Raw genomic sequence first — 23,318 nt, 5'->3', positions numbered from 1 at the left:
GGCTCCGGATTGGCTGAAAGCGGGCCGCGCCCCCATCACGCCGACAACCTACTGTAAGGGAGGCTACCCGGCTCGCCTGTGTTAGCCTTGCGAGCCAGTGCGGTGAAAGGAGCTCTTAGGCGGCGCACCGGGTCTCCAGCCAGACCGACGTAAATCCGGGAGTGGCGCGCGTCATCTCAACGGTGAGGGGACACCAGCGTGCGGCGGGAGACTAGGTTGCTGCGCGGCGGCGAGCGAATAAAGCGCCGCAGCCGGAAGTGTCTTCAGAGCGGCGTCGTACCCGGAAGTGTGGCAAGACGTCAGCCGCACCCGGAAGTGTGATGCTGCCGCTGCCTGGGAAGTGATGGTACCCGGCCAATTGGGATACGGGATTAAAACAGGTGTTTATGTCTCTTTATCTGCGGAAGCTCATTAGAACCTCCTTTTCGGGAAATCTTGGAGGGTGCAAGTAGTTGGTCATGTTTTTGCTTGTCTCATCCTGTTGAAACCCGAGGGGAAACAAGCACTAGGAATGTGTTCAGGGAGTCCAGGCTCAGTAGAGGCTTTAAAGAATTTTCTTTTGCTGCCTGTCACCCTCAATTCCCTTACCCCACAGGGATGTGCAGATGGAGGCTGGAGGAGACACTACTGCCCCAGCCCCTGGGGACGCGGAGGACTTGGAGGACACTCGGTTCCCCAGTGAGGAGGTTGGAGAGGATGGAGAGGTTCACGAGGCCCCGCCGGATCCTGGGGACGGGGACCTGGAGAAAACAGGTATGCCTTCCTCTCACCAGGGTCTTGGAAAGAATACCTGGAGGGTGCCATTGCTGGGAGAGGTCCGAGGGGGACCAGCGAGGAGTCTTTTGGGACTCGGGAAAGTAGTTTAGAGCATAGCAGGATTAGTAGGAGGCCATGGTGGACACACAATGTAGTGTAAGTCGTTGAGAAATGAAATCAGTGGGTTTCAGTGTGATGTTCACTGGGGACTTGGTCTGAGTTCAGGCCTTTGAGGAATCAGAGGTCAGCTGGCGCCAACGAGGGGCATGGGGGATTTAGGATGTTAAGGTCAATGAATGACCAAAAGAAAGTCGATATGGCCAAAGGGGAACTATTTAAAAGTCTGTGTCTTTTGAGGCTACGGTGTTACTTAAGTCATTGAGGTGGGAAAGGGGATCAATGGTGACAAATGCACATTCATTGTTTACATCCTTGAGGAAGTCAGTGGTGAGTTGTTGGTGGCAGTCTTTAAGGAACCAGAAATTAGTAGATGTTAATGGTGATCATCGGTGAGGTAGCCGTGCACATCAATGAGATTATCTGGAGAGTCGGACGACCGATAGGAGGGTATTTGAAGACCTAGGTCGATGCGTATAGGTATTCAGTGGAGACTCATTAGGAGTCATTGCAGAAGGAGTGCACATGGACCACTTCGGAATGAGTGGATGTTGGTGGCATCATCAGGAAGGATGCGTAGACATCACTGAGAATAAAGGGTGTGGGTGAGGGCTGTCTGAGGATTTGGGAATTATTGGCAAGTAATGGCAGCTCTTGGGGAGGTAACTGGGAGGAGGACATGGGGGATAAGCAAATGTCAATCAAAGGATGAGGAATATGAGGTTATCAGGATTCTATAGGAAAATTGTTGAAATAAGGGTTGTCAATGGAAGATCAGTGGACATTGACTGGAATAAATGGGGGGTGTCAAGGGAATCAGTAGGGGGCAGCCGTGGGTTTTATTGCTGATTGTTAATGATGGTCACAAGGAGGGGAGATGGAGGTCATTATTATAGTCCTGTGTGTTAGTGTATGTATGTTATGAAGGATATTATAAGGAGGGAAGTGGATTATCAATGAGAACAACAGGAGGTCAGGGAAGTCAGAGGATGTCACTGAAGTCCTCAATATTAGTGGAAATTAATAGTAGTCATAGGAGGAGATGGGAGAATGAAATAAAAAAGGGTCAGGTGAATCAGGAGAGGTTATTTGAAGTCTTGGATGTTAGTAGAGGTCAATGGTAGTCATGGTGGGGAGTGGAGTGCACATGGGGTAAAATAGATTGTGTATCAGGGTAGTCCTGGAGGTCATTGAAGACCCAGGTATTAGTGATATTAATGGAATAATTGGAATGTTAGTGAACAGCAGTGGGAGTAAATAGGGGGTTAGGGGAGGCTAAAAGATATGGGTGCTAGTGGACATTCATGGCAGTCATTGGGAGAATTAGTGGTTATCACCAAAAAATATACATGGGTGACCAGAAGAGTCAATGAGGTCATTAGGGATCAGTGAACATTCATGAGAATAAATAAGGTATTAAGGAGGGATGGGGCAGGGGAAGGATTTACATGAGAGACTATGGAGATATTAGTGGGTATCATGGTGGCCAATGAGAGATGAGTAGTCGGTACTAGGAAAATATATGAGGGGTCAGAGGTATTCACGGGGGATTATTGAAGATGAAGTTATTAATAATGGTCATTCAGAAGCAATAGCATGAAGACTTGAAAGTGGCAGTTATTGAAAGGAGAATAAACAGTCTCTAGGGATATAGAGGGCTCAGTAATGACAGAGATTGGATTGTTGGGGCTTTAGGGGGATCGTGTGGAGGTCACTGAGGGGCTAAGGAGACACCTGGGGGTCTCGTCAGCCTCATGGGTCAGTGGGAGGCACTGGTAGAGATTTGATAAGTCCTTGGGCACATGGGGTTACGGGGAGTCCACAGCCAGATGACCCACCAGGAGTTCCCTTTCAGAATCCGAGACGAAGGATCAGCCCTCCAGCCTGCTGTCACCACTGCCCCAAACAGAGGCCCCATCATGCAACTGTGGGCTTTGGGATCCTGCAGCCTCAGAGAATAGTCCCGTGGGTGGCGCCGAGAGTGGCTCTGGGGGCCAGGGCGGGGACCCCAGTGACGAGGACTGGCGCAGCAAGCGAAAGCACGTGTTTGTGCTGAGCGAGGCAGGCAAGCCCATCTACTCAAGGTATGGCAGCGTGGAGGCACTGTCGACGACCATGGGTGTGATGACGGCCCTCGTGTCCTTCGTGCAGAGTGCAGGCGATGCCATCCGCGCCATCTACGCTGGTGAGCAGAGGAGGAGGAGGTGGAGCAGGGATGGTGACTGGGCAAATGGCTGACCGGCCAGCCGGCCGCCTGGGAGATTGTCCAGGCAGCCAGGGGCAAGTCCGTGTATGTGGGTGGCTGGCCAGGATCTGTCTGTTGTCTGACTGTTTGGCCTGCTGGGTTCTGAGTGATTAACACACCTGGATCTGAGTCACTGGATACTTCCTGGTTCATCTGAAAGCGTGACTTTGGGGGCTCAGCTTTGTGGCTGAGTTGGGTGTCTCTAGGTTCCATGTCAGTCCTTGCTCTGTTGTCCCCTGACCCATGCTTTGTGTCTAACCCGATTCCTTGACCGTCCCGTCATGTCTCTAGAACTAACCAGACTCTCCCAAGCTGTCCTTATCCCCATCCCAGTGTACCGCCCAGTGACCACGTGAGCATGGGCCAGGAGTGCGTGTGTTCAGGGAAAGAGCGGCAGAGCCCTGCCTGACCCCGCCTGTCGCCGCTGACCCCTCTCTACCCGCTGTGCCCCCCTTCCCTCCCCCAGAGGACCACAAGCTGGTGTTCCTACAGCAGGGCCCACTGCTGCTGGTGGCTGTGTCCAGGACTCCTCAGTCGGCAGCCCAGCTCCGCGGGGAGCTGCTAGCCGTGCACGCACAGATCGTGAGCACGTTGACCCGGGCAAGCGTGGCCCGCATCTTCGCGCGCAAGCAGAACTACGACCTCCGCCGCCTGCTGGCCGGTTCGGAGCGCACGCTGGACCGGCTTCTGGACAGTGTGGAGCGGGACCCCGGCGCCCTGCTGTTGGGCGCCGTGCGCTGTGTGCCTCTGGCCCGCCCTCTGCGCGAAGCCCTGGGTGCGCTGCTGCGACGGTGCACGGCGCCCGGCCTGGCCCTCTCGGTGCTGGCCATCGGAGGTCGACTGGTGACGGCGGCCCAGGAGCGGACTGTGTTAGCCGAGTGTCGGCTGGACCCCGCCGACCTGCAGCTGCTGCTCGACTGGGTGGGGGCGCCGGCCTTCGCGGCGGGAGAGGCGTGGGCACCCGTGTGCCTGCCCCGCTTCAATCCGGATGGTTTCTTCTACGCCTACGTGGCGCGCCTGGACGCCATGCCCGTGTGCTTGCTGCTGCTTGGCACTGACCCTGAGGCCTTCCATGACATGGCCACCTGCCGGCGCCTGGTTGAAGAAGGCATGCACACCCTGGGTGCCATGCGGGCTCTGGGGGAGGCTGCCAGCTTCTCCAATGCCCCATCAGCCAGTGCTCCTGCCTACAGCGTGCAGGCTGTGGGGGCACCGGGCCTCCGGCACTTCCTCTATAAGCCACTGGACATCCCCGACCATCACCGCCAGCTGCCCCAGTTTACCAGGTAGGCCCTGACCCTGTGGGCAGTTGGTGGGCAGGAAGGCCTGAGATCCGGCATCTCGTAGACAAGAGGTGGGAGAGAGCCAGGCATTCTCTAGAAGGACGGGATAGCATGGGTGTCTGTCCACGGAGGGAGGCTCGGCCGCCAAACTCAAGGAATCCTGTATTCTGTTGAAGAAGAGGGCCCCGGTCCTCGAGGAGGCCCCTCGGTAGCTGGGCCTCCAATCACTGAGAAACCTCAAGTCTAATGGGGGTGGCTGGGCTCTGTTTCACTGAACTCCCTAGACTGAGGGGAGATGGGGCGGCCAAGCAAGCCTCTGACTGATGCTGGCCTCCCCTGCCTTCATCACGCAGCCCCGAGCTGGAGGCCCCGTACAGCAGAGAGGAGGAGCGACAGCGCCTGTCCGACCTGTACCACCGTCTGCACGCGCGCCTCCACAGCGCCTCCAGGCCCCTGCGTCTCATTTACCACGTGGCCGAGAGGGAGACGCTGCTGGCCTGGGTGAGTCGGCTAGGGGCCCGCAAGAGTTCGTTCCTGACTTCACGCCCCCTTTCCCTCCACTCTATCCCCTCTGACCATAACAGCCTCCATGAGGCACACCCTGCCTTGGTCTGCATCGCTTTTCCTACCATTACACACTTACCTTTGAAACCCATAAGGATCACACAGTCTACAGCCCTCCTGTACGCTGTTCTCTTCGCTGTTCCCCCATTAGCTACCAGTACAGCATCCTCAACTTGGAAGAGGTCCCATTAACAGCCATCAGTATGCCTGTTGCTTTCCCAGTAGCCCTGCCCGTATGTCTCTCTGCCAGTTCATTTTTCGCTTTGGGAGTCCCCAGCACTCTTGAAGACCACAGGCTTGGTCCCAGGCCATGCCTTCTACCTGAGGTGTCTCCCCTGGGGGCTTCAGGGTTCCTCTCCTCACTTCCTGTGGGTCTGTTAAGGTCAGCTGTTCAGGGAGTTTGGCCAAGGTGACCCCACTGGAAATGGCACCTTCCCTCAGGCTTTGCCGGCTGGCAGACGTGTATTAAATAATTCATTGCATGCTTATTGGGTAGGAGGCATTGTTCTCACCTAAGGATTTTATTTTTAAGTTTTTTTTAACTTTCATTTCCAAGCAATTTTAGACTTACAAGGAAGCTACAAAATAGTACAAATAATTACTACAAATAGGTCCCTCACCTGGTTTCTCCAGATGTCAACCACAGGAGCTTTAAAAAAATCAGGAAATTAACATCAATACAACATCTAATTCTCAGACTTCATTCAGATCTCACCAGTTGTCCCACTAATGTCCTTTAACAGGTCCAGAATCCAGCTCAGAATCATATGTTGGTTTATCTATTGTTCTCTCTTCAATCTCATTTATTCTAGAATCCTTTCTCAGTCTTTTGTTTCTTGCGTGTCCTGGATACTTTTTAAAAGAGTACCAGCTAGTTAGTTTGTAGCATGTCCCTCAACTTGGGTTTTTCTGTATTTTATCATGACTGAAATAAGGTCAGGCATTTTTGGCAAGACTATCAGAAGAGTGAGTGATATGCCCTTCTTTGCCCCGGATCGGGAGATCCACAATGTCAGGTTTGTCCCACTGTTGATGTAACTTAGGTCACTTGGTTAAGGTGGTGTCTCCCAGATTTCTGCACTATATAGTGTTTTCCCCCTTTACCTCTCATAATTATCTTGTGGGGATTATGTCAGGTTTCTGTTTTTCATCACACTTTCATTCACTAATTTTAATAGCCATTAATGATTCTTGTCTGCAAAAGTTTCTACTCTGGTGTTTGCCACGTGGTGATTTTTGAACTGCATCATCCCTTCCACATTTTATTATTTGGCATTCTACTTCTATATGAAAGAACTCTTCCTCCCCCTACATATTGGTTGAATTTTTAATTTTATATCAATATGGTCTCATGGATGTTTCTTTAAGTCAGTGAGCTAAAAGCCTTTTCTGTCATTGATTTTGGTGCTAAAACTATCTCAGTGTAGCTGGGGCGGGCCCTGTTTCTTTTTTATATGTCTCCCATCACTGTTTGAGCATTCCTGTTTCCTGGCACACGATGTTCCAGGCTCATCATGTACTTTCTCTGTGCCAGTCCTGGAATCAGCCATTTGTCCAAGGAGCCTGTGTCCTTTTGGTGGAGGACAGCATTTCAAAACCAAGATATTGTAGGCCCAGGATTTTAAATTAGGTTGTCAGGGGATGACTCACTGAAGAGATGGAGAGGGAAAGGACCATGCAAATGCTGTAAGGTGAGACAGAACCTGTATGTTGTAGGAATAGTGGCTGGTCTGCTCCCCTGGTGAGCGAGGGGGAGAGCAATGAGAGGTGATGCAGAAGTGACCTGGTTAGGTTAGGACTCTCTGGTTGGTATAAGGATTAAATAGAATTAATCCTCCTATCCTCCTAATCCTCCTATTATGCTCCGGCTACAAAGGATGAAAACAGTTATGTGGAGCTTAGAACAGAACCTTGTATATAACAACTGCTCAGTAAATGTTAAGCACTGTTGCTACTACACCTGGTCCACAGGTGAGCAAACTGACATCCAGGGAGTATGTGTGTGTGCGCGCTCACACGTACACATACACACACACAGAGCCAGCATTACCCAGCTGAAGCCACTAGATTCAGCTGATTTTTTGGCCCTACTGAAAACCCCTGGCCCACAGTGATGTAGCACCAGGTAGGAACCCTCGCCCTATGTTTTTTCCAAACAAGAGACAAGCATGGGGCCCAGGTGGGGTGGACAGGACAGGGCATGGCCAGCTCTGGCCTAACTAACTCTGTCTCCTCTCAAACCTGCAGGTGACTTCCAAATTTGAACTCTATACCTGCCTCAGCCCACTGGTGACAAAGGCAGGTGCCATCTTGGTAGTGACCAAACTCCTGCGCTGGGTGAAGAAAGAGGAGGATCGACTCTTCATCCGTTACCCACCCAAGTACTCCACACCCCCTGCTGCCCCAGCGGCCTCTACAGACCAACCTTCCCATAATGGCTTGTTCACTGGACCTTGAGTGGCAGAGTTCTTAGATTGGGCCGTGCTGAGAAGCACCACCTTTGGCTTTTACCTTCTGTCTCCAGCCTGGAAATGGGGCAGGAGGACACAGGAAAGGCTGCTTTCCCAGCCCGGTGATGCTCCTCCAGCTCTGGGGACATCGTTGGGCCCCTCTGCCCTGTTCTCCCTCTGCCCCGCCTCTTCCACTTGGATGACATCCCTCTGTCAGGGGCTGTCTCCTCCAGTCCTGGGCACCACACCCTCTGTCCTGCAGCAGGAGTCAGCCTCCTGGTGGGCTGTGAGCCCTGAGTGTCCAGGGTTGGCCAGGGTCCCTTTGGGTGTCCACGGGGACTCTGGAATTGGGAATGCATGGCCAGCCTTTATGAAAGGCTTTAAGAAAGAAACTGTACCTAAAAGACCTCAAATCAGTTTCGACAAGGACATTCCTTTGCCCTTCACCTACTTCATCTTCACCCGGTCAGAAGTGACCCTGGTCAATGTTGGCTGCTGCTGGTGGAGAAGGTGGCCTTCTGGGCACAACACCTGACTGACTGCACACCTGGCTGAGATCCAGACCGCGTGCATGGGAGGCGTGCTCGGCTTCTGAGGCTTGTTGAACTCCCGTGGAGTGCAGAGAACCTCGCATCGGCTGTCACGCGAGGATCTGTGAGCGAAAGGGGACTCGAACTCTTGGGTACCACGGCACAGTTCACATATGTGTGTCTCGTACTTCCAACCTGCACCACGTAGCAACCCGGAGAGGGAAAGGCCTCCCTAGAGTTCATGTGCGTGGGCACAGCACTCCCTTCTCAACGGACCAAGACCTGGTCGTGCCCTACAGTAGAGTTGGCGGGCCTCAGGGTGTACGCATGCGCGCTGTTGTTCAGGGGCTCGGGGCCTCGATTCGCAACCTCCGTGCTGCTCCGCCCGGGTCCACTGACGGACCGACGCGCGCTGCACGCATGCGCTCTCACGTAGGTGGTTTTTTTTTTTTTTTGGACCAATAGTCATCCAAGGTGTACGCAAGCGCAAACCCCGCGTTGGAAAATGGAAAACGGCAGGTTGGAGCCTTTGAAAATGGAGCCCCCCGAATTGGTAAAGGAGGCCGAGGAGGCTGAAGGTAGGAAGGGCGAGCCTGCCTCTCTGGGCGCGGCGGAAGGGAGAGAGCCCTGTCCCGTCACAATGACGAAATAGTAATAGCAGTACTAAAAAAAAGTCAAAATGTAAGCTTTATGAAAACAAAACCGTTCACCAACGGGGAGAAAAATAACGTGCATCTTGTCATCATCTAGATGAGCTCCGCTTCATCGGGCACGTTGGTTTAAGTGTTCCGAAGGAACGGCCGACTAAATACTTCAGTCCGTAGCTCCGCGGACGACACGCGGAGACGGATGTCGTCTCAAGTCACCGGCTCCTGTCGCACCGAGAAGCACAGCAGTTCCCCAGTGTCCTTCCCACCCAGCCCACAGCCCATCTCACACGGACTCGAGTCCGAGTCGAGGGGCCTCTCCCGTGCCCGGCGTCGCTCTGGGGCCCTTGGTCGATCGTGACACCCCCGCACCCCGGCGAGGGGCAGGGGGTGGCCCTAGAGATCATTAGAAAACGTAGTGTGGCCTGAAGAAGGAAACCTCCCAATTCGGTGACCCACCGCTATGTCACCAACATTCTCTCTCTCTCTCTTTTTTTTTTTTTTTTTTTTATTGTAGGCATTTTTGGAATGTACCAAAGTACAGCAAATAATGTGAAGGCCCACTCCTGTCCCCACAGCTCTGACTTTCTGCCCTCTGATTGATCTCTGTCCCCCTTCGTACGCACTCTTTAAACCACTGTATCAATGTCATCTGGACTGCATCTTTCCAGATCTATCTATGCAGACGTCAACAGTAATTACGATTGTTCACTTGTTTATTGTTACTTCTCTAGCACCTAAAACAATGCCCGCTTGGCACATAGTAGGTGCTTACTAATTTTTTTTGTTTGTTTTAAATTGTTTGAACAGTAATTTAACAGGAAGAGCTCTCAGGTTAGGGCTAGGCATCAAAGGCCAGCTTCCAACAAAGGACATTCAGAAAGAAGACAGATGCAAATAGATCTCATATATTAAGCACTTGCTATAGCGCTTAAAATAGTAGCAATTGTGCTAAAACCTATTTTAGTATCCAGCTTTCAAATTAGTCAAAATTGGAGTCATAATTAACTTCACCAGCATTGGAGAAAATTGAAAAGCGTGTAAGTTAGCATTTCTAGCCCATTGAAAATGGATTTAAAAAGAGAGGGATAAATTAATATTGATTACTGTGTGGGGAAACAGGCTCTCTCTTGCCTCACTCAGAACTGACCAGTAAAGGCTTTGCTAGAAGCGTTTTGGCAGAATATTTTTAGCATCTAAAATGCTATTCCATCTCTTTAGTCACCATGCTTGGTAATCAGGGAATATACAGATGTGTGGCCCATGAAGGACCATCACAGTGTTGTTGATGGAAGCAGAACAAGAAGCAATCAGGGAAATGTCTAGATTTAGATATATCCACGCCTATTGTGGAATGACTGGGTGGTGGACCTTTTTTTTAAGCAGTAGAAAAAAAATAAGAAAATAAGATAATTAAAAATGAATGTTTAAAAGAGTAAGATCACGGGTTATTGACACAAAATCAGCTTCAAAGGTGATCATACTTTATGAGAGAAAGGCGAGTTGGAATTTAAAAAAATATATAAAGAGGGACAGTGTCAACTAGATACTGTTGCACAGTATCTGAAGGCTAAAGGCCTAACTGATGACTCTTAACAAGGGACTTAACATTTTTAGGGGTGTGCAGAGGTGGAGGCATTTTTGTGATTTTTTTTCTTTTATTTTTCTTTCAGGAATATATAGTGCTATATAATTTTAAAATAGAGAAGGGGAAATTTTGAATGGCGTCCGAGGATCATATTTTAATGTTGATCAATATTAACATCCCAGTTTTCATGGTTATACTGTGGTTACCTGGTAGAGTCCCTTGTATATAAGAAATATACACTGGAATATTAAGGAATAATGGGCCATGATGCCAGCAATATATGGTACAGAAATGCTCACAAATGAGAAATCCAATACAAAGGCAAAGAGGAGCACTGTGGCCTTTTTCTACCACTTTTATGTACATCTGAAATTATTTCAAAATAAAATGTTAAAAGGGACTCATGCTGTACAGACTGCTTTGTAATCCGGATTTCTCAGAAACTTTTTATCAAGATGTTAGTTGGGTTATTTAAGAGATTTACTGATCACTCATGATCACTTGGACTAGAAAGGAAGTGGAGAGGAAAAGTGAAGATGGGGCTTTTGCAGAAATGGTTACAAAAGCCAGCTGTAAAAGACATGGGGACAATTGAGAAATCACATTGATTACTGGATGGTATTACATGAGGACTGTTAATCTTGTCAGTGTGATGACAGGATTGGAGTTATCTAAAAATGGCCTCAGGTGTTTGAGATTCTTAGTGAAGTGTCTGGGGATGGAATGTAATAAAACATACAGCTTGCCTGAAAATACTTCAGCACAGAAAAAACAGCTGAAGCCAATATGGATGCAAGTAATAGTTATGAGATCTTAGCAATGTGTAATCACAGTTCACCATGGTGTTCTCTCTATTTTCATGGATGTTTATAAATTTTCATTTGAAATCCTACAAAGAAAACAATGACAAATACTTCTCCCTGTTAATAAAATAGCTTTAATTTTTTTTTGTTGTTTCATTTCCAAATATGTTTTTAAAAGATTTTCTTTATTTGACAGAGAGCAGCAGGGGGAGTGGTAGGCATAGGCAGAGGAAGAAGCAGGCTCCCCACTGGTCAAGGAGCCTGATGTGGGACTTGATCCCAGGACCCTGGAATCACAACCTGAGCCGAAGGCAGACACTTAAGTGGCAGCCACCCAGATGTCCCTTATTCCCAATATTAAGAGTATTGTAAAAATTAAAAGTCTCAAGAAGTGACATATTCATTATTATTGATTATATCAGAGAAAGGCAGTTAAGATTTAGAGCCAAGGAGAGAAGGGGAAGTTTCATTTTTAACTTCACATATTTTGTAGTGTGTGAATGTTTTTGGGTAAGAAAGTAAAAAAGCAATACATGAAATACATTTTCCTAAAAGATCTGAGGGTGTTCACCAAACTTTTGGCGGCAGTTACCTCTAGGAAGGGGAGTGACTCATTGAAGGTGTTGTTCCTGAGAGGAAGCTGTTACTTTTTTGTCCATGGTTTTCTACAGTTGTTTATTAAATAGTCAAAAGTTCAAATGCAAAGTTAAAATACCGCATAGTAATTTGTAAATGATTTGAGACAAGACATGCAAAGAAAGCGAACATACCAGCAAACATTTTAACAAAACCCAATAAGCTCAGGTTAAAAACCCCTGATTTATAACCTGATTTGTTTTTAAAGATTGATTGATTTATTTGAGAGGGAGTGAGAGAGTGGGTGGGAGCAAGGGGAGAGGAAGAGGGAGAGAAAGTCTCAGTCAGGTTCTGCACTGAGTGTGAAACCTGACATGGGGCTCAATTTCATGACTCTGAGATCATGACCCAGGCAGAAACCAAGAGATGGACACCTAACCGACTGCACCACCCAGGCTCCCTATAACATGATTTTTCATGGCTAAAAAGGATTTCATCCTATGAACATGCCATATTTAACTAAAATATCTTTAGATTGTTTCTGTTTGTAAGATTAGAAATAAGGAACAACTCGACCACCATCATTTATTCCCTGGAGATAGATTCCTACTAGATAGGGAATTTCTGATGTAAAGGATTTGAGTAATTTTTTTGATATTTACTACCAAAAGTATTGAAATGTAATACTGGTTTTGCCTATCAGATTGGCAAAAATGAAGAAGTTGGAAAACATACTTGGCTGCTAAGACTACGGGGAAGGAAACTTTTATGGGCCTGCTTGAAATACGGGGAGAACCATTTCATAAAACCAAATTTAGTAATACACATGCTCTCTGATCCAGCAGGTGGCCTAGTAGGAATTCATCCAGTAAATATATTCATATATATGCACCAAAAGTATGCATGGGGATGTTTTTCTGGTTGAATACACAATTCAATTTTGTCTCTCCCCAAAATTTATGTCTATCAGTACCTTAAAATGTGGCCTTACTTGGAAATAGGGTCTTTGTAGGTATAACTAGTTAAGATAAAGTCATTCTGGAGCCGCCTGGGTGGCTCAGTGGGTTGACCTCTGCCTTTGGCTAGGGTCATGATCTCAGGGTCCTGGGATCGAGCCCCGCATTGGGCTCTCTGCTCGGCGGGGAGCCTGCTTCTCTCTCTCTCTGCCTGCCTCTCTGCCTACTTGTGATCTCTGTCTGTCAAATAAATAAATAAAATATTAAAAAAAAAAAAAAGATAAAGTCGTTCTGGATTAGAATGGGCCCTAATCCAATGATCGGTTTCCTTATAAGAAGAGGGAAACTTGCACATACAGAAATTCACAGAATGCCAGATGAAGACACACACAGAAGGAAGACCCTTTTTGTGGTACTTTCTTATGGCAGCCCAAAAAGAACTAATACAAATGGTCACTGTGGCCTTGTTTGTAACAGCAAAAGAAGAGAAGCAGCCTGAGTATCCATCAGTAGGGGACTTCTTTTAAATTATTGTCGGTCCATTCAGTGGACTACTACAAAGCCACTAAAAAGAATAAAAACATCACCCATATACACTGTCAGATGAAATATACAAGACGTAGGCACCATGTATGACATGCCACCACTTAAAAAGCAAGAGTGGACTTGTGCTTGTATGTGAATTGGATTATCTCCAACTAGACAACAAACAGCTTATAACACAGTGATCTCTGTGAAGGGGAAGTGAGGAACTTAGGGTCTGAGGAGGAGGGACTTTGCACTGTACGTTCCTGTGAGTAAGCATCTTTTACTTTACCTTGGGACTCTCATATGCGTTGTAGAGCTGCCTTCCATTTTCTCTGCACCATGTTCCTTGGAGAGGAGTGGGTCACTGGACCTTGAGCTTTTATCATTGATTTCAAGAGTTTACGATGTTAACATTTTTCCTGTGGGGCTTTTGTCGTTGTTATAATTTTAAAAGTAATACAGACTCACATTAAATACATATAGATGTGTATATGGCTAAAAAGGGTCTTTGAATCAGGATCCAAATAAGGTCTTTTCCTACAACTGAATCATATATATATATATATATATATATATATATATATATAGGCGCCAAGTCTCTCTTAATCAATAGAGTTCCCCCTCTCACTCTTTTTGTTTTCCCCTTTGGAATTTATTTCTTGAAAAAACCAAATTGTCCTCTGGCATTTTCCAGCATCTGTATCCCTTTTTTTTTTTTTTTTAAGGTTTTATGTATTCATTTGACAGAGAGAAATCACAAGTAGATGGAGAGGCAGGCAGAGAGAGAGGGAAACAGGCTCCCTGCTGAGCAGAGAGCCGGATGCGGGACTCGATCCCAGGACCCTGAGATCATGACCCGAGCTGAAGGCAGCAGCTTAACCCACTGAGCCACCCAGGCGCCCCCCAGCATCTGTATCCCTATGGGGTCATTTAATATGTTTCTCTGCTCCTTTTGTTTATTCTGATTGATATGCAGGTATAGAAGCCTGGTAAGGTTCCCGGGCTGGTTTGGTTCGGTTTGGTTTGGTTTTGTTTGGTTTTGGCAAGAATCCTTCGTAAGTGGTGTGTTTTTCCATGAGGAGGCTCACAATATCTGGTTGTCTTTTTTTGATGTTAGCGGTAACCATTCCTTACACCCGTCAGTTGTTCAAGAATTTGCAAATTGTGACCTATAATGATTTTTTAAAAATCCATCTGCAGTCTTCCTGCCCCGCTGCCTCGGGTGGAAATGCATACTGATTTTAAACAGCAGCAGCAAAAGCGCATCCCCTTCTCCCACACTGTTTCATTTCATTAAGGGGATGCCTGTGGTGTCCTTTGACGTTTAGGGGAAGCTGACCGTTAGGAGTCCGGATTCATCCAGCACACATCAGAAAGCTCAGGGGGCAGGGGACAGAGTCTTGCAGGAGCTCTGGCTGGAAACCTGCCCACGCCCACGGCCTGTCCTCAGTTGCAGCTCAGGCTTTCTGCAGAACTCCCTGCGCCTTTCTTCCTCCCTTCCCAGATAGGCCTGGACCTTTCTGCCATCCTGTAATTCTGATTTTCGTCTCCACAGAGCAGACCAAGTCTTTGACGACGGCTGAAGACCTGCTGGCATTGGTGAAAAGACTGCAGAAAGGTCATGTGTCTCCTTGTGTCTGAGGCTCAGCCTGGGGTTTTGAGGCAGGCGGATGTGGTTCAAATTTAGCCCCCTCAGCTCAACAACCCTGGGAAGTTATACCACCGCGCATTTTCCCCCTTATACAGTTTAATTCTTTGCACCTAAAGTACAGCTTGAAAATTCAAGAAGTATAAGGGAATGGAAAACCCTCCTCTCTTACACACACACACACAGCCATCCATGTCCCTGGCTCAAGGGCTAGCAGCAACTACTTTAAAAATTCTTAGGTATTTTTCCAGAGATTAAAAAAAAAAACCTTCCTGGGTGTGCACTCTTTGTCCTCCCTTTTTACACACAAATGGCAAATGGCCGTGCAAATGGCTGCACTTTGCGTCCCTCGGTGAGGGGGCCTAGGGGCCAGCCCGCATGGGGGCTGGGGCACAGTGCTGGCTAGGTTTGAGGTTTGACCCGCAGACCAGGCCATCTGCAACTAAAATACTATGACCCATTGGTCTGTTTGGTCTGTTCCAAAGAAAAGAGAACCTCTCCTTCCTCCAGCCTGGCACGCCCCTGCCCGCCATGGCCACCTGCATTGGAGCTGCTGCCTAGGTTCACATTAGATAGAGAAATTACAGGACTAGAAATGCAGAGTTACCATGACTGTCTCAAGTAAAATGAGGCCCCTCAGGCATATGTTAAGTCATAATCAGCACCTTGGAGATCATTCACTCTCCTAGAAGTCTCAGGAGATGGGAGTTGGTGGTCTCAGAAAATCAAGGGCTTGGGTTTATTAACTCCAGAACTCCAGAGTGTCAGGGGTGTGTAGTGAGACCCAGCAAGGGCTGCGAAGCTTTTGCCCCAACTCCGTGCTGCTGACCTTGAAGCCAAAAAGGGATGAGGAGGAAGACTTCTCCATACAGAGCCCTGAAATTGGGACTGTAGGAAGCTAGAGATAGTTCTCTAAAGAGAGCATGATCTCTCTGTCACTGGAAAATGTTAAAGCTGCCACCCACAAGATGAAAGCAGCATTTGCGCCATTTCTCAGATGAGTCCAGTACCAGAATCAGATGAGAAGTGACTGTTAAGCTTTTAACAGAGTAGGGCAGGTGGGAGATCACTGGCTCGCAGCACACTCAGAATTACTTCTAGAATCCTCCACCGTGTCCCAGGAGCCCTGTGTGATCTGCTAACTCTACTTTCCCCCACCTGCCTCCTGGTACTTTTGACTTGCTCACTAGACTCCCATCAGCCACAGCAGCCCCTTGGCCATTACCTTAGGCATGTGGTCCCAGGTAAAGGCTCACTCCCACCGCTGGGGCTCACTTCCACTGCTCTGGTGTTGCACTGGTCCCTCCGCCTGGCGTGGTTCCCCCCCTCATATTCCCCAGCCCGCAGAACTGCAGGGCTCCCTTTCCTCGCTTCACGGGGAGGGGGCGCCCTTCCATATCCAGAAGCACCTTCTACCCTCTCACCTTTGACCCCTTGCCTCACTTTATTTCCAGCTGCAGCAGTCACTGCCACCCACACTGACCACTCATATCCTCGTTCAGTGTCCGTCTGGCCCATGCAGAATGCAAGCCCTGCGAGGCCCTCTTACAGAGCCCAGCCAAAGCAGGCACTCGATAAATGCATCTTTTTTTAATTTTTTAAAAATATTTTATTTATTTATTTGACAGAGAGAGAGAGCACAAGCAGGGGGAAAGGCTGAGGGAGAAGGAGAAGCAGGCTCCCTGCAGAGCAGAGGAAGCCCCATGTGGGACTTGATCCCAGGACTCTGGGACCATGACCTGAGCCAAAGGCAGTGGCTTAACCAGCTGAGCCACCCAGGTGCCCCGATAAATGCGTTTTGATTGCTAGTATCAGAGACATTGTACCAACACCCCCCCCCCCCATCTCTTTCTGCCTTAGACAGCCAGGCATCTGCCCTCTCTGGCTCAGTCTTTCTCTCACTCTGCAGAGGGAAGCCTAGAGCCACAGATTAAAGACCTGATTAACCGGATTAATGAGCTTCAGCAAGGTAAACCCCAGGACCTAGACTTCCTAGCTAGCCAGAAAGAACCTGAACTTTGAGTGCCTCCACTTCCTCATCTATAAAATCCAGACACCTCTGGGTTATTGAAAGATGGGGGTGTGCAGCGTCAGAGTGTGCAAGAGAACAGCAGGGTTAGAGGCTGCACTCACACAGTGTCCTCTTCTTTGGCCCAGCAAAGAAGAAATCCAGTGAGGAACTGGGAGAAGCCCAAGCTCTCTGGGAGACCCTGCATAGGGAACTGGACTCCTGTAAGTAGGACCAAAAGAGGGACCCATAGATCTTCTCAGCACTGCCGATGTTCACCGCACACCTCAGGTCTCGCATGGGCTGTTCCCTCCACCTGCAGTGCTCTTATCCATGTAACACCGGCTGCCTTTTGCTATCTCACCTTCCAGCTCTCAGTCCAGACTTAATTCTAAAGATCTACCCCATCTAGATATGGGCTACCACCAGCCCTCGGTCACTCCCACTCCCCTGCTTGATTTGTTTCTTCAAGCCTTTATCTCCCCTTGACATAGTGCATTTCTTTCTGGTCATCTCTCCCATGGGTACAAACCCTGCGCATTCTGTGGGGTCTTCACTCCTCTGGCACTTACAGAGAATGTGGACACTGATGGGGAGAAACTGGATGAGGACCGTCCCCAGTGGGAGATGGGTGCAGGTGGCAAGGAGACCCCTCCCCTGCCCTGGCATGGTGCCATACTTTCTGCGACTTGGACATGCCTTTGCATGAAGTTGCAATGGGGACATGGGATGTGGCCTCTGGGGGCTCATAGTGGCACCGTGTTTTCCAGTGAATGGAGAGAAAATGCATCTTGAGGAGGTCTTGAGCAAGAAGCAAGGTATTTATCAGCTGCCCTGTCTTCATTGTTCTACCACATTCGACCCACAAATGCCCACAATTCCCGGAACAGCCAGAGGAATCCCACTGAAACCTGAATCAGGGTGCTTCCCTCTCTGCTCGGACCTTTCCCTTACCTGCCACTTGACTCAAAGCAGACACTAAAGGCCTCCAAGTGCCCTCCCCTGTGTGACATGATGTGGGACCCATTACCTCCCCCCGAATCCTGACTCCCCAAGAGGTCACACAGGGCTCCCTTGCTTCCTCTCCCCACAGAGGCACTGAGGATCCTCCAGCTACACTGCCAAAGGAGGGAACGTGGAGCTCAGAAGTAAGAGGTCCTGCTCAACTCTTCCCCGCCTTATTCCCCAACCTGAGGGAGGAAGGAGCCAGAGCTAGGGAAAATATACCTTGGACGCACACTCCTCATTTTTCCTTTCTCTAGAATAGAGTAGCTAGACAAGAGACTTCCCTGATTTGCTATCAGACAGTGGTGTTGAGATTAACTCACTCATTGGATCATTCACTGCTCATTTCTTCATTAAATAAATCTCACCCACTGGTGTTATTCTTCTTCCATTGGCTGTCCAGCTCTTCCACCATCCATTCATTTGTTGATTTATTTGCCCACTTAGGCCTCCAGTCATCCCCTTACTCACCTGTCCACCCACTCACCCGTTCATCATTCATCCGCACATCTGTGAAATCCTTTTCCAGCCAGCCAGACAGCCGTTATGTCTCCAGCTTTCCATCCAATCATCCGGGCACCCTCTCTCCATCTTTCCAATCACCCATTCATCTAGCTGTTCGTTTCTTCACCCTACCATACACCCAGACTTCTATGGATCCTTTTAGCAACCTTTCCTCTATTTCTCTGTCCAGCTATCATCCCTCCACTCATCATTTCTCCAGCCAGCTCTGACCTCGTCAGCCATTCACCCATCCAGTTACTGTCCGTCCAACCATCTCTCCAACTGTGGAATCTTCACCTAACAGGTTCTTGTGACCAGAAGTCTCACACTCTGATGTACTATGATTTTAACTCTGGGAAAACCTGTTGATAAAGCTCATACTGTGTGATGAGCAGTTTATGTTCATTTTTCTATCTGATCCTTGCAATGACAATTATAGGAGTTAAGGGTGACTGTCAGCCTTCCACCACTATTACCATTTTACATATAAGGAAATAGACCCAGACTGATTAAGTAATTTGTCCAGGGTCGCGGTTAAATAGCATATCTAGGCCTCAGGCTGGGACTTTAGATTCTATTAAGCTACATTACTAAACCCGTCAAGGAGGTGTCTTGGGAAGGCATGCTTTGATGAGGGGCAGGACGGACAGGGTGATCATCACAACAGAGGCCCATAAAGGTGCACGTTCCGTGTCGGAAGAAAGGAGAATGGTGAAGGTTGTGAACAGACCACTGCCGTCCCCCAGTCCTGCTGAATGAAGTGGGAGCTTATTCAGAGAATATGACTAAGAGTTGTCTTTCTCCTTCCAGGAAGAGCACGTTGCAGGAGTTCACAGAGCAAATTTCAATCCCTAACTCTCAGGTCACAGAGAACTGCACAAAGAAGCAGCTGGGGTAACTACTGAGGGTAACCTTGGGTCTACGGCCCAGAGTGCTGCTGGGCTGGGGGTGGGACTTGCATCAGGGAGTTTGTTGGAGGAGGAGCTGTGGGAACCCAGGCTTGGAGGAGAAGGCCCATAAAAAGGCTCCTAGGAGAGGGAGCACTGGGCAAAGATCCAAAGGCCATCCAGAGGAACCCCAGACTGGGCCAGACCGGATGTCAGTCCTAGCATGTATTCTCTCATTCCTGGGTGTTGGCCCCTAGGTTACACGTTGAAGAACAGCTGGAGACTGTGATGGGCCAGCACAAGGACCTCTGGGAATTCCACGTGAGCCATCATTGCCTCCAACCACAGCCCCTCCTCTCCTGGTTTCACTGTCTCCACTGATTGGCTCAGTGTCTACCCACTGCTCACCCCAGCTCCGTGAGATAGTTTTGGACTCCTTTCTTCCTCTTACCCACCTACGCAGCCAAGCTTTTACCTTAAATTTAGCCTCTTACCATTGCCGCATTGGAAGCGTGCCCAGGGTATTTGAAGAAGAGCATGGGGAGGCGGGTGGAAGGTGGGGGGAGTGAGAAGAGATGAAATTTGAGTGAGAGGTATACGGGGACACGGGGAGCTTTTGGAGAGGAAATTCGTCCCCCCCACCACCAGGCACAGCTGGAACTGCACATCGAATTAATAGTTGAATGAATGAATGAATGAATGACATAATACGAGTAAGGGCTTGCCCAGGGGGCTGAGAGGACACACGGACAGATAGGTCTCCCTTCTCACAGGTGTTGAAGCAGCGACTGGCCTGGGAGATACGCGCCCTGCAGAGCAGCAAGGAGCAGTTGCTCACTGAAGGTGGGACCCCCATGTAGGGTTGGGGCCGAGGGGGCGGGGCCTAGCCCGCTAGAGCTCCCGGCCCCGCCCATGACGCCCCGCCCACCCGCAGAGAAACTGGCGCGGGCCAAGCTAGAGGAGGTGGAGCTGCAGCTGAGTTCGCCACCCAAGGTCCGGGATGCCCGGGCAGTGAACGATGGGTGAGTGGGCCAGATGGGTGAGTGGGGCGAAAGGGAAGGAGCAAGGAGGGGGGCGAGGGCAATGAGCCGACTTGCCCCCGGCACCGCCTCCAGCCGCCCCGAAGGCCTGGCTCTGGAGTGGGTCGGTGGGGACTCTGGGGTGCAGCGCCCCTTGTACTCCAGCCGCTCGCGCCGCTCCACTCTCGTTCTCTTCTTCCTCTCCGCGCCCCCTGCTCTCAGGCTGAGGGCGGAGCTGGAGAAATTCGGGGGCCAGGGTTCTGCCCAAATTCATTGCACGCCAAAGGACGGGGCCTCCAAAAGAGAGGTAGGGAGCTCGGCGAGGCGGCGAGGGGGCAGAGATGGCGGGCGGGGGTGCCCTCGGAGTCTCTTTTGGAGAAAACGTCAGTGGGGAGCAGGGCGCCCCGGCGGGGGACGTGACCGGTGGGGTAAAGGCAGCCGCCGGCCCGCGTGCGCGGACGCCAGCGCCCTGGGGACCCGGGGTCTGCAGCCTGACTTGCGGCTCCCGCAGGCCGGCCCCGAGCGCCCCGGCGCCCTCAGCGAGGACCTGGAGCCGCCCCCAGAGCAATAGGACCCTCCCGAAGCTCCTCACCCCTACCCGCTTCGAGGCGGGCGGAGAAATAAAGGCGAGGATTTCGGACCTTCCTCCACCTCCTGCCTGAGTCTGTATTCCCGGGTCCGGGGGTGGAGGGCGGGGCCCCTGCTCGCAGCAGGCCGGGGGCGTGTCCAGGCACCCCGGGCGGGGCTTTTTCCGGGCTCCGCCCACCAGCCCCGTGCTGGACTCCGGAAGCTCCGTGAATGTTCCTGAGCGTCACGAAGGACACTCTCGATGATGCAAGTCACACAGCGAGGTTTGTTTCCAGCTAGCGGGGGTCCGAGTATCTGCCCTGCGCAGCGGGTTTCTGCAAGGACCCCCGCTAGCTGGAAACAAACCTCGCTGTGTGACTTGCATTATCGAGAGTGTTCTCTGTCTAATTGAGGGTTGAGGGGTGGTCCACTCCGTATCCTAACATTTGGAGGTTTAAGACCCTCCTCAGAGAGACAGACAACTCCCCGATACCGAGGTTTAACTAAAGGAACCGCGGAAGGAGGATTGGCCACCTCCGTCTGGAGAACTTAAGGTTCTCGCCTGGAGGGACTGAAGGTCCCTATCTGGATCTGGTAGAGAATTCTCCTCTGGGTGGGTGAAAGGGTTGCAACCCTGGAGGCTCCATTTCTGGAAGTCGCGGGAGATGTCCCCGACGAAAGGGTGCCGGAACGACGTCCACAGTGGACGCCGTTTGGCCGGCCAGGTAAGGGTCCTGAGTGTTGTGTGAGTGCGCCGGCACCTGTGGGTGTGGTGTGGCTGACCGGCTGGTGGGTGTTAGAAAACTCGTTTCGAATGTGTGTGTTTGCTGGCTTTGTGTCTCTTGTCTTTTCCTGGCTTCTTTCTGTAATAATAATGGGACAGTCTCAGGTAACGCCTAAGACCCTGCTCCTGAACCACTTCCCTGAGATCCGCGCCAAGGCTCACAATCATGGCGTGGAAGTAGAAAAAGGTAAGTTTGATACCCTCTGCTCTGCAGAATGGCCTACTTTTAAGGTGGGCTGGCCACCCCAGGGGACCTTTTCTTTGGTCATTATTAAGAAAGTCGGAGATGTGATCAACTGGCCCGGACTACACGGCCGCCGGGACTAATATCCCTATATTTTAATGTGGCAGGCTTTGGTGGAAAGTCCTCCCTCCTGGCTGAAGCCATTTGTCCCCGAGAAGCCGGGGGATCACCGCCCCCCCCCCCCCGGTGCTGGCCATCTCTCGGGCCCCCCAGCATCCGACTGCGCCCGATCTTACGGCCCACCCGAAACTCCCGGGGAGCCCATCCAAGAAACCCTTTCTTACAGGAAGGGTCGGACCTGTACGCCTCCCTGATAGACCTAGATTTAGAAGAACCCGCTGCTCCAACCTGAGGCTGCCACCCCTCCCGAGCCCCTTCACTAGTCTGCCTCCCCGTCAGCACCCGCCCCCCCCCCCCCCCCCCCCGCTTCAACCCAGGGACCAGTAAAGGGATTAAGGCCCCGCAGGCACAGGGAGGAGACCCCTGAAGAGGAACCGTCCTCCTCCATTCTCCCCGTACGGGCCCTGGGAGGTACTGGCCCAAATGGGGAGCGATCTTACCAGTATTGGCCTTTCTCAAGCAGCGATCTGTATAACTGGAAGGCTCAAAACCCCCCTTTTTCTGAAGACCCAAAGGGTCTAACTGACCTATTTGAGTCTGTTATGCACGCACATAGCCCCACCTGGGACGATTGTCAGCAGCTCCTTAAGACCTTGTTTACTCCCGAAGAGTGCGAGCGAATCCTCACTGAGGCCAGAAACAATGTCCCCGGCGACAAGGACAACAGACGGGCGACAACCTTGCCGAACCTGATGGAGGAGCGCTTCCCCTTGGATAGACCGGATTGGGACTTTGGGGTCGCGGAAGGTAGGAAGCGTCTCCGAGTCTACTGCCAGACTCTTATGGCAGGTCTCCGAGCGGCGGGGCGCCGACCCCCCCCCCCCAATTTGGCTAAGGTAAAAGCTGTAATGCAAGGGGAAAATGAAAGCCCAGCCATGTTTTTAGACTTCCTCTGTGATGCTTATAGACCGTACACCCTTCTAGACGCCCTGGCAGAGGAAAATCAGTCAGCTGTGATTATGTCCTTTATAAACCAGGCTGCCTCCGATATTAGGAAGAGATGACCGTTCGGGATCTGATGAAAGTGGCAGAAAGGGTTTTCAACACTCGGAGGAAAGAGAGGATAGCATTAGGACGGAAAATCAGGAACTACAAGAAAAAATTCGACAGGAGGCTAGAGAGCACCAGTGTAAGGAAAACCGGAAGAACAGAAGGAAATAGCTGAAATATTACTGACAGGAGTCCGGGGTCGGGCCGGACCAAACTCTGGTCAGGCAGGCCCTACGCGCCCCTGACCTAAACTAGACAGAGAACAATGTGCCTATTGTAAGGAATACGGGCACTGGAGAAAGAAGTGCCCTAACCGCAAAGGACAGCAGGGACGGGCTGCCACGCTTGGCAAAGACGCCCGGGTCCTATTAGCTGGAAGGGACAGTAACGAGGGGGGACAGGACTCGGGCCCCCTCCCCGAGTCTTGGGTAACTGTGTATGTAGAGGGGAAACCAATGGGATTCATGGTGGACACAGGAGCCCAGTACTCAGTTTTAAG

The 23,318-nt window shown here is 50.4% G+C and overlaps 2 protein-coding genes across 3 annotated transcripts; both read left to right on the top strand.

Moving 5' to 3' along the window:
* Positions 1-43: 43 nt before the first annotated feature.
* Positions 44-11,126, top strand: MON1B (MON1 homolog B, secretory trafficking associated). Of its 2 annotated transcripts, none has more exons than XM_059151911.1 (6): positions 44-182; positions 596-753; positions 2,729-3,058; positions 3,585-4,404; positions 4,755-4,902; positions 7,213-11,126. In XM_059151911.1, exons 2-6 carry the CDS (start codon positions 606-608, stop codon positions 7,420-7,422), a joined length of 1,656 nt encoding a protein of 551 aa, XP_059007894.1. In that variant the 5' UTR covers positions 44-182; positions 596-605; the 3' UTR covers positions 7,423-11,126. The 2 variants fall into 2 exon arrangements, with proteins under 2 accessions (XP_059007894.1, XP_059007893.1); XM_059151910.1 differs by having other exon boundaries at positions 72-380.
* On the top strand, positions 8,399-20,759 carry SYCE1L (synaptonemal complex central element protein 1 like). Its single transcript, XM_059151912.1, has 12 exons — positions 8,399-8,523; positions 14,599-14,661; positions 16,601-16,660; positions 16,849-16,923; positions 17,470-17,517; positions 17,793-17,847; positions 19,019-19,102; positions 19,353-19,416; positions 19,869-19,938; positions 20,030-20,117; positions 20,337-20,421; positions 20,626-20,759. Exons 1-12 carry the CDS (start codon positions 8,451-8,453, stop codon positions 20,683-20,685), a joined length of 825 nt encoding a protein of 274 aa, XP_059007895.1. The 5' UTR covers positions 8,399-8,450; the 3' UTR covers positions 20,686-20,759.
* Positions 20,760-23,318: the final 2,559 nt, after the last annotated feature.

This window comes from Mustela lutreola, chromosome 16 (assembly GCF_030435805.1).
Source record: "Mustela lutreola isolate mMusLut2 chromosome 16, mMusLut2.pri, whole genome shotgun sequence".
NCBI classification, from domain to species: domain Eukaryota; kingdom Metazoa; phylum Chordata; class Mammalia; order Carnivora; family Mustelidae; genus Mustela; species Mustela lutreola.
Note: the sequence above shows the minus strand (reverse complement) of the source record. Positions and strands in the feature narration are given on the sequence as shown.

Bases quoted from the DNA above. Each gene is read 5' to 3' on its own strand.
- MON1B (XM_059151911.1), top strand. From the start codon at position 606: ATGGAGGCTGGAGGAGACACTACTGCCCCAGCCCCTGGGGACGCGGAG. The intron at 4,405-4,754 runs GTAGGCCCTGAC...TTCATCACGCAG, and splicing joins CAGCTGCCCCAGTTTACCAG to CCCCGAGCTGGAGGCCCCGT. The intron at 4,903-7,212 runs GTGAGTCGGCTA...TCAAACCTGCAG, and splicing joins GGGAGACGCTGCTGGCCTGG to GTGACTTCCAAATTTGAACT.
- SYCE1L (XM_059151912.1), top strand. From the start codon at position 8,451: ATGGAAAACGGCAGGTTGGAGCCTTTGAAAATGGAGCCCCCCGAATTG. The intron at 19,417-19,868 runs GTGAGCCATCAT...CCCTTCTCACAG, and splicing joins AGGACCTCTGGGAATTCCAC to GTGTTGAAGCAGCGACTGGC. The intron at 20,422-20,625 runs GTAGGGAGCTCG...CGGCTCCCGCAG, and splicing joins ACGGGGCCTCCAAAAGAGAG to GCCGGCCCCGAGCGCCCCGG.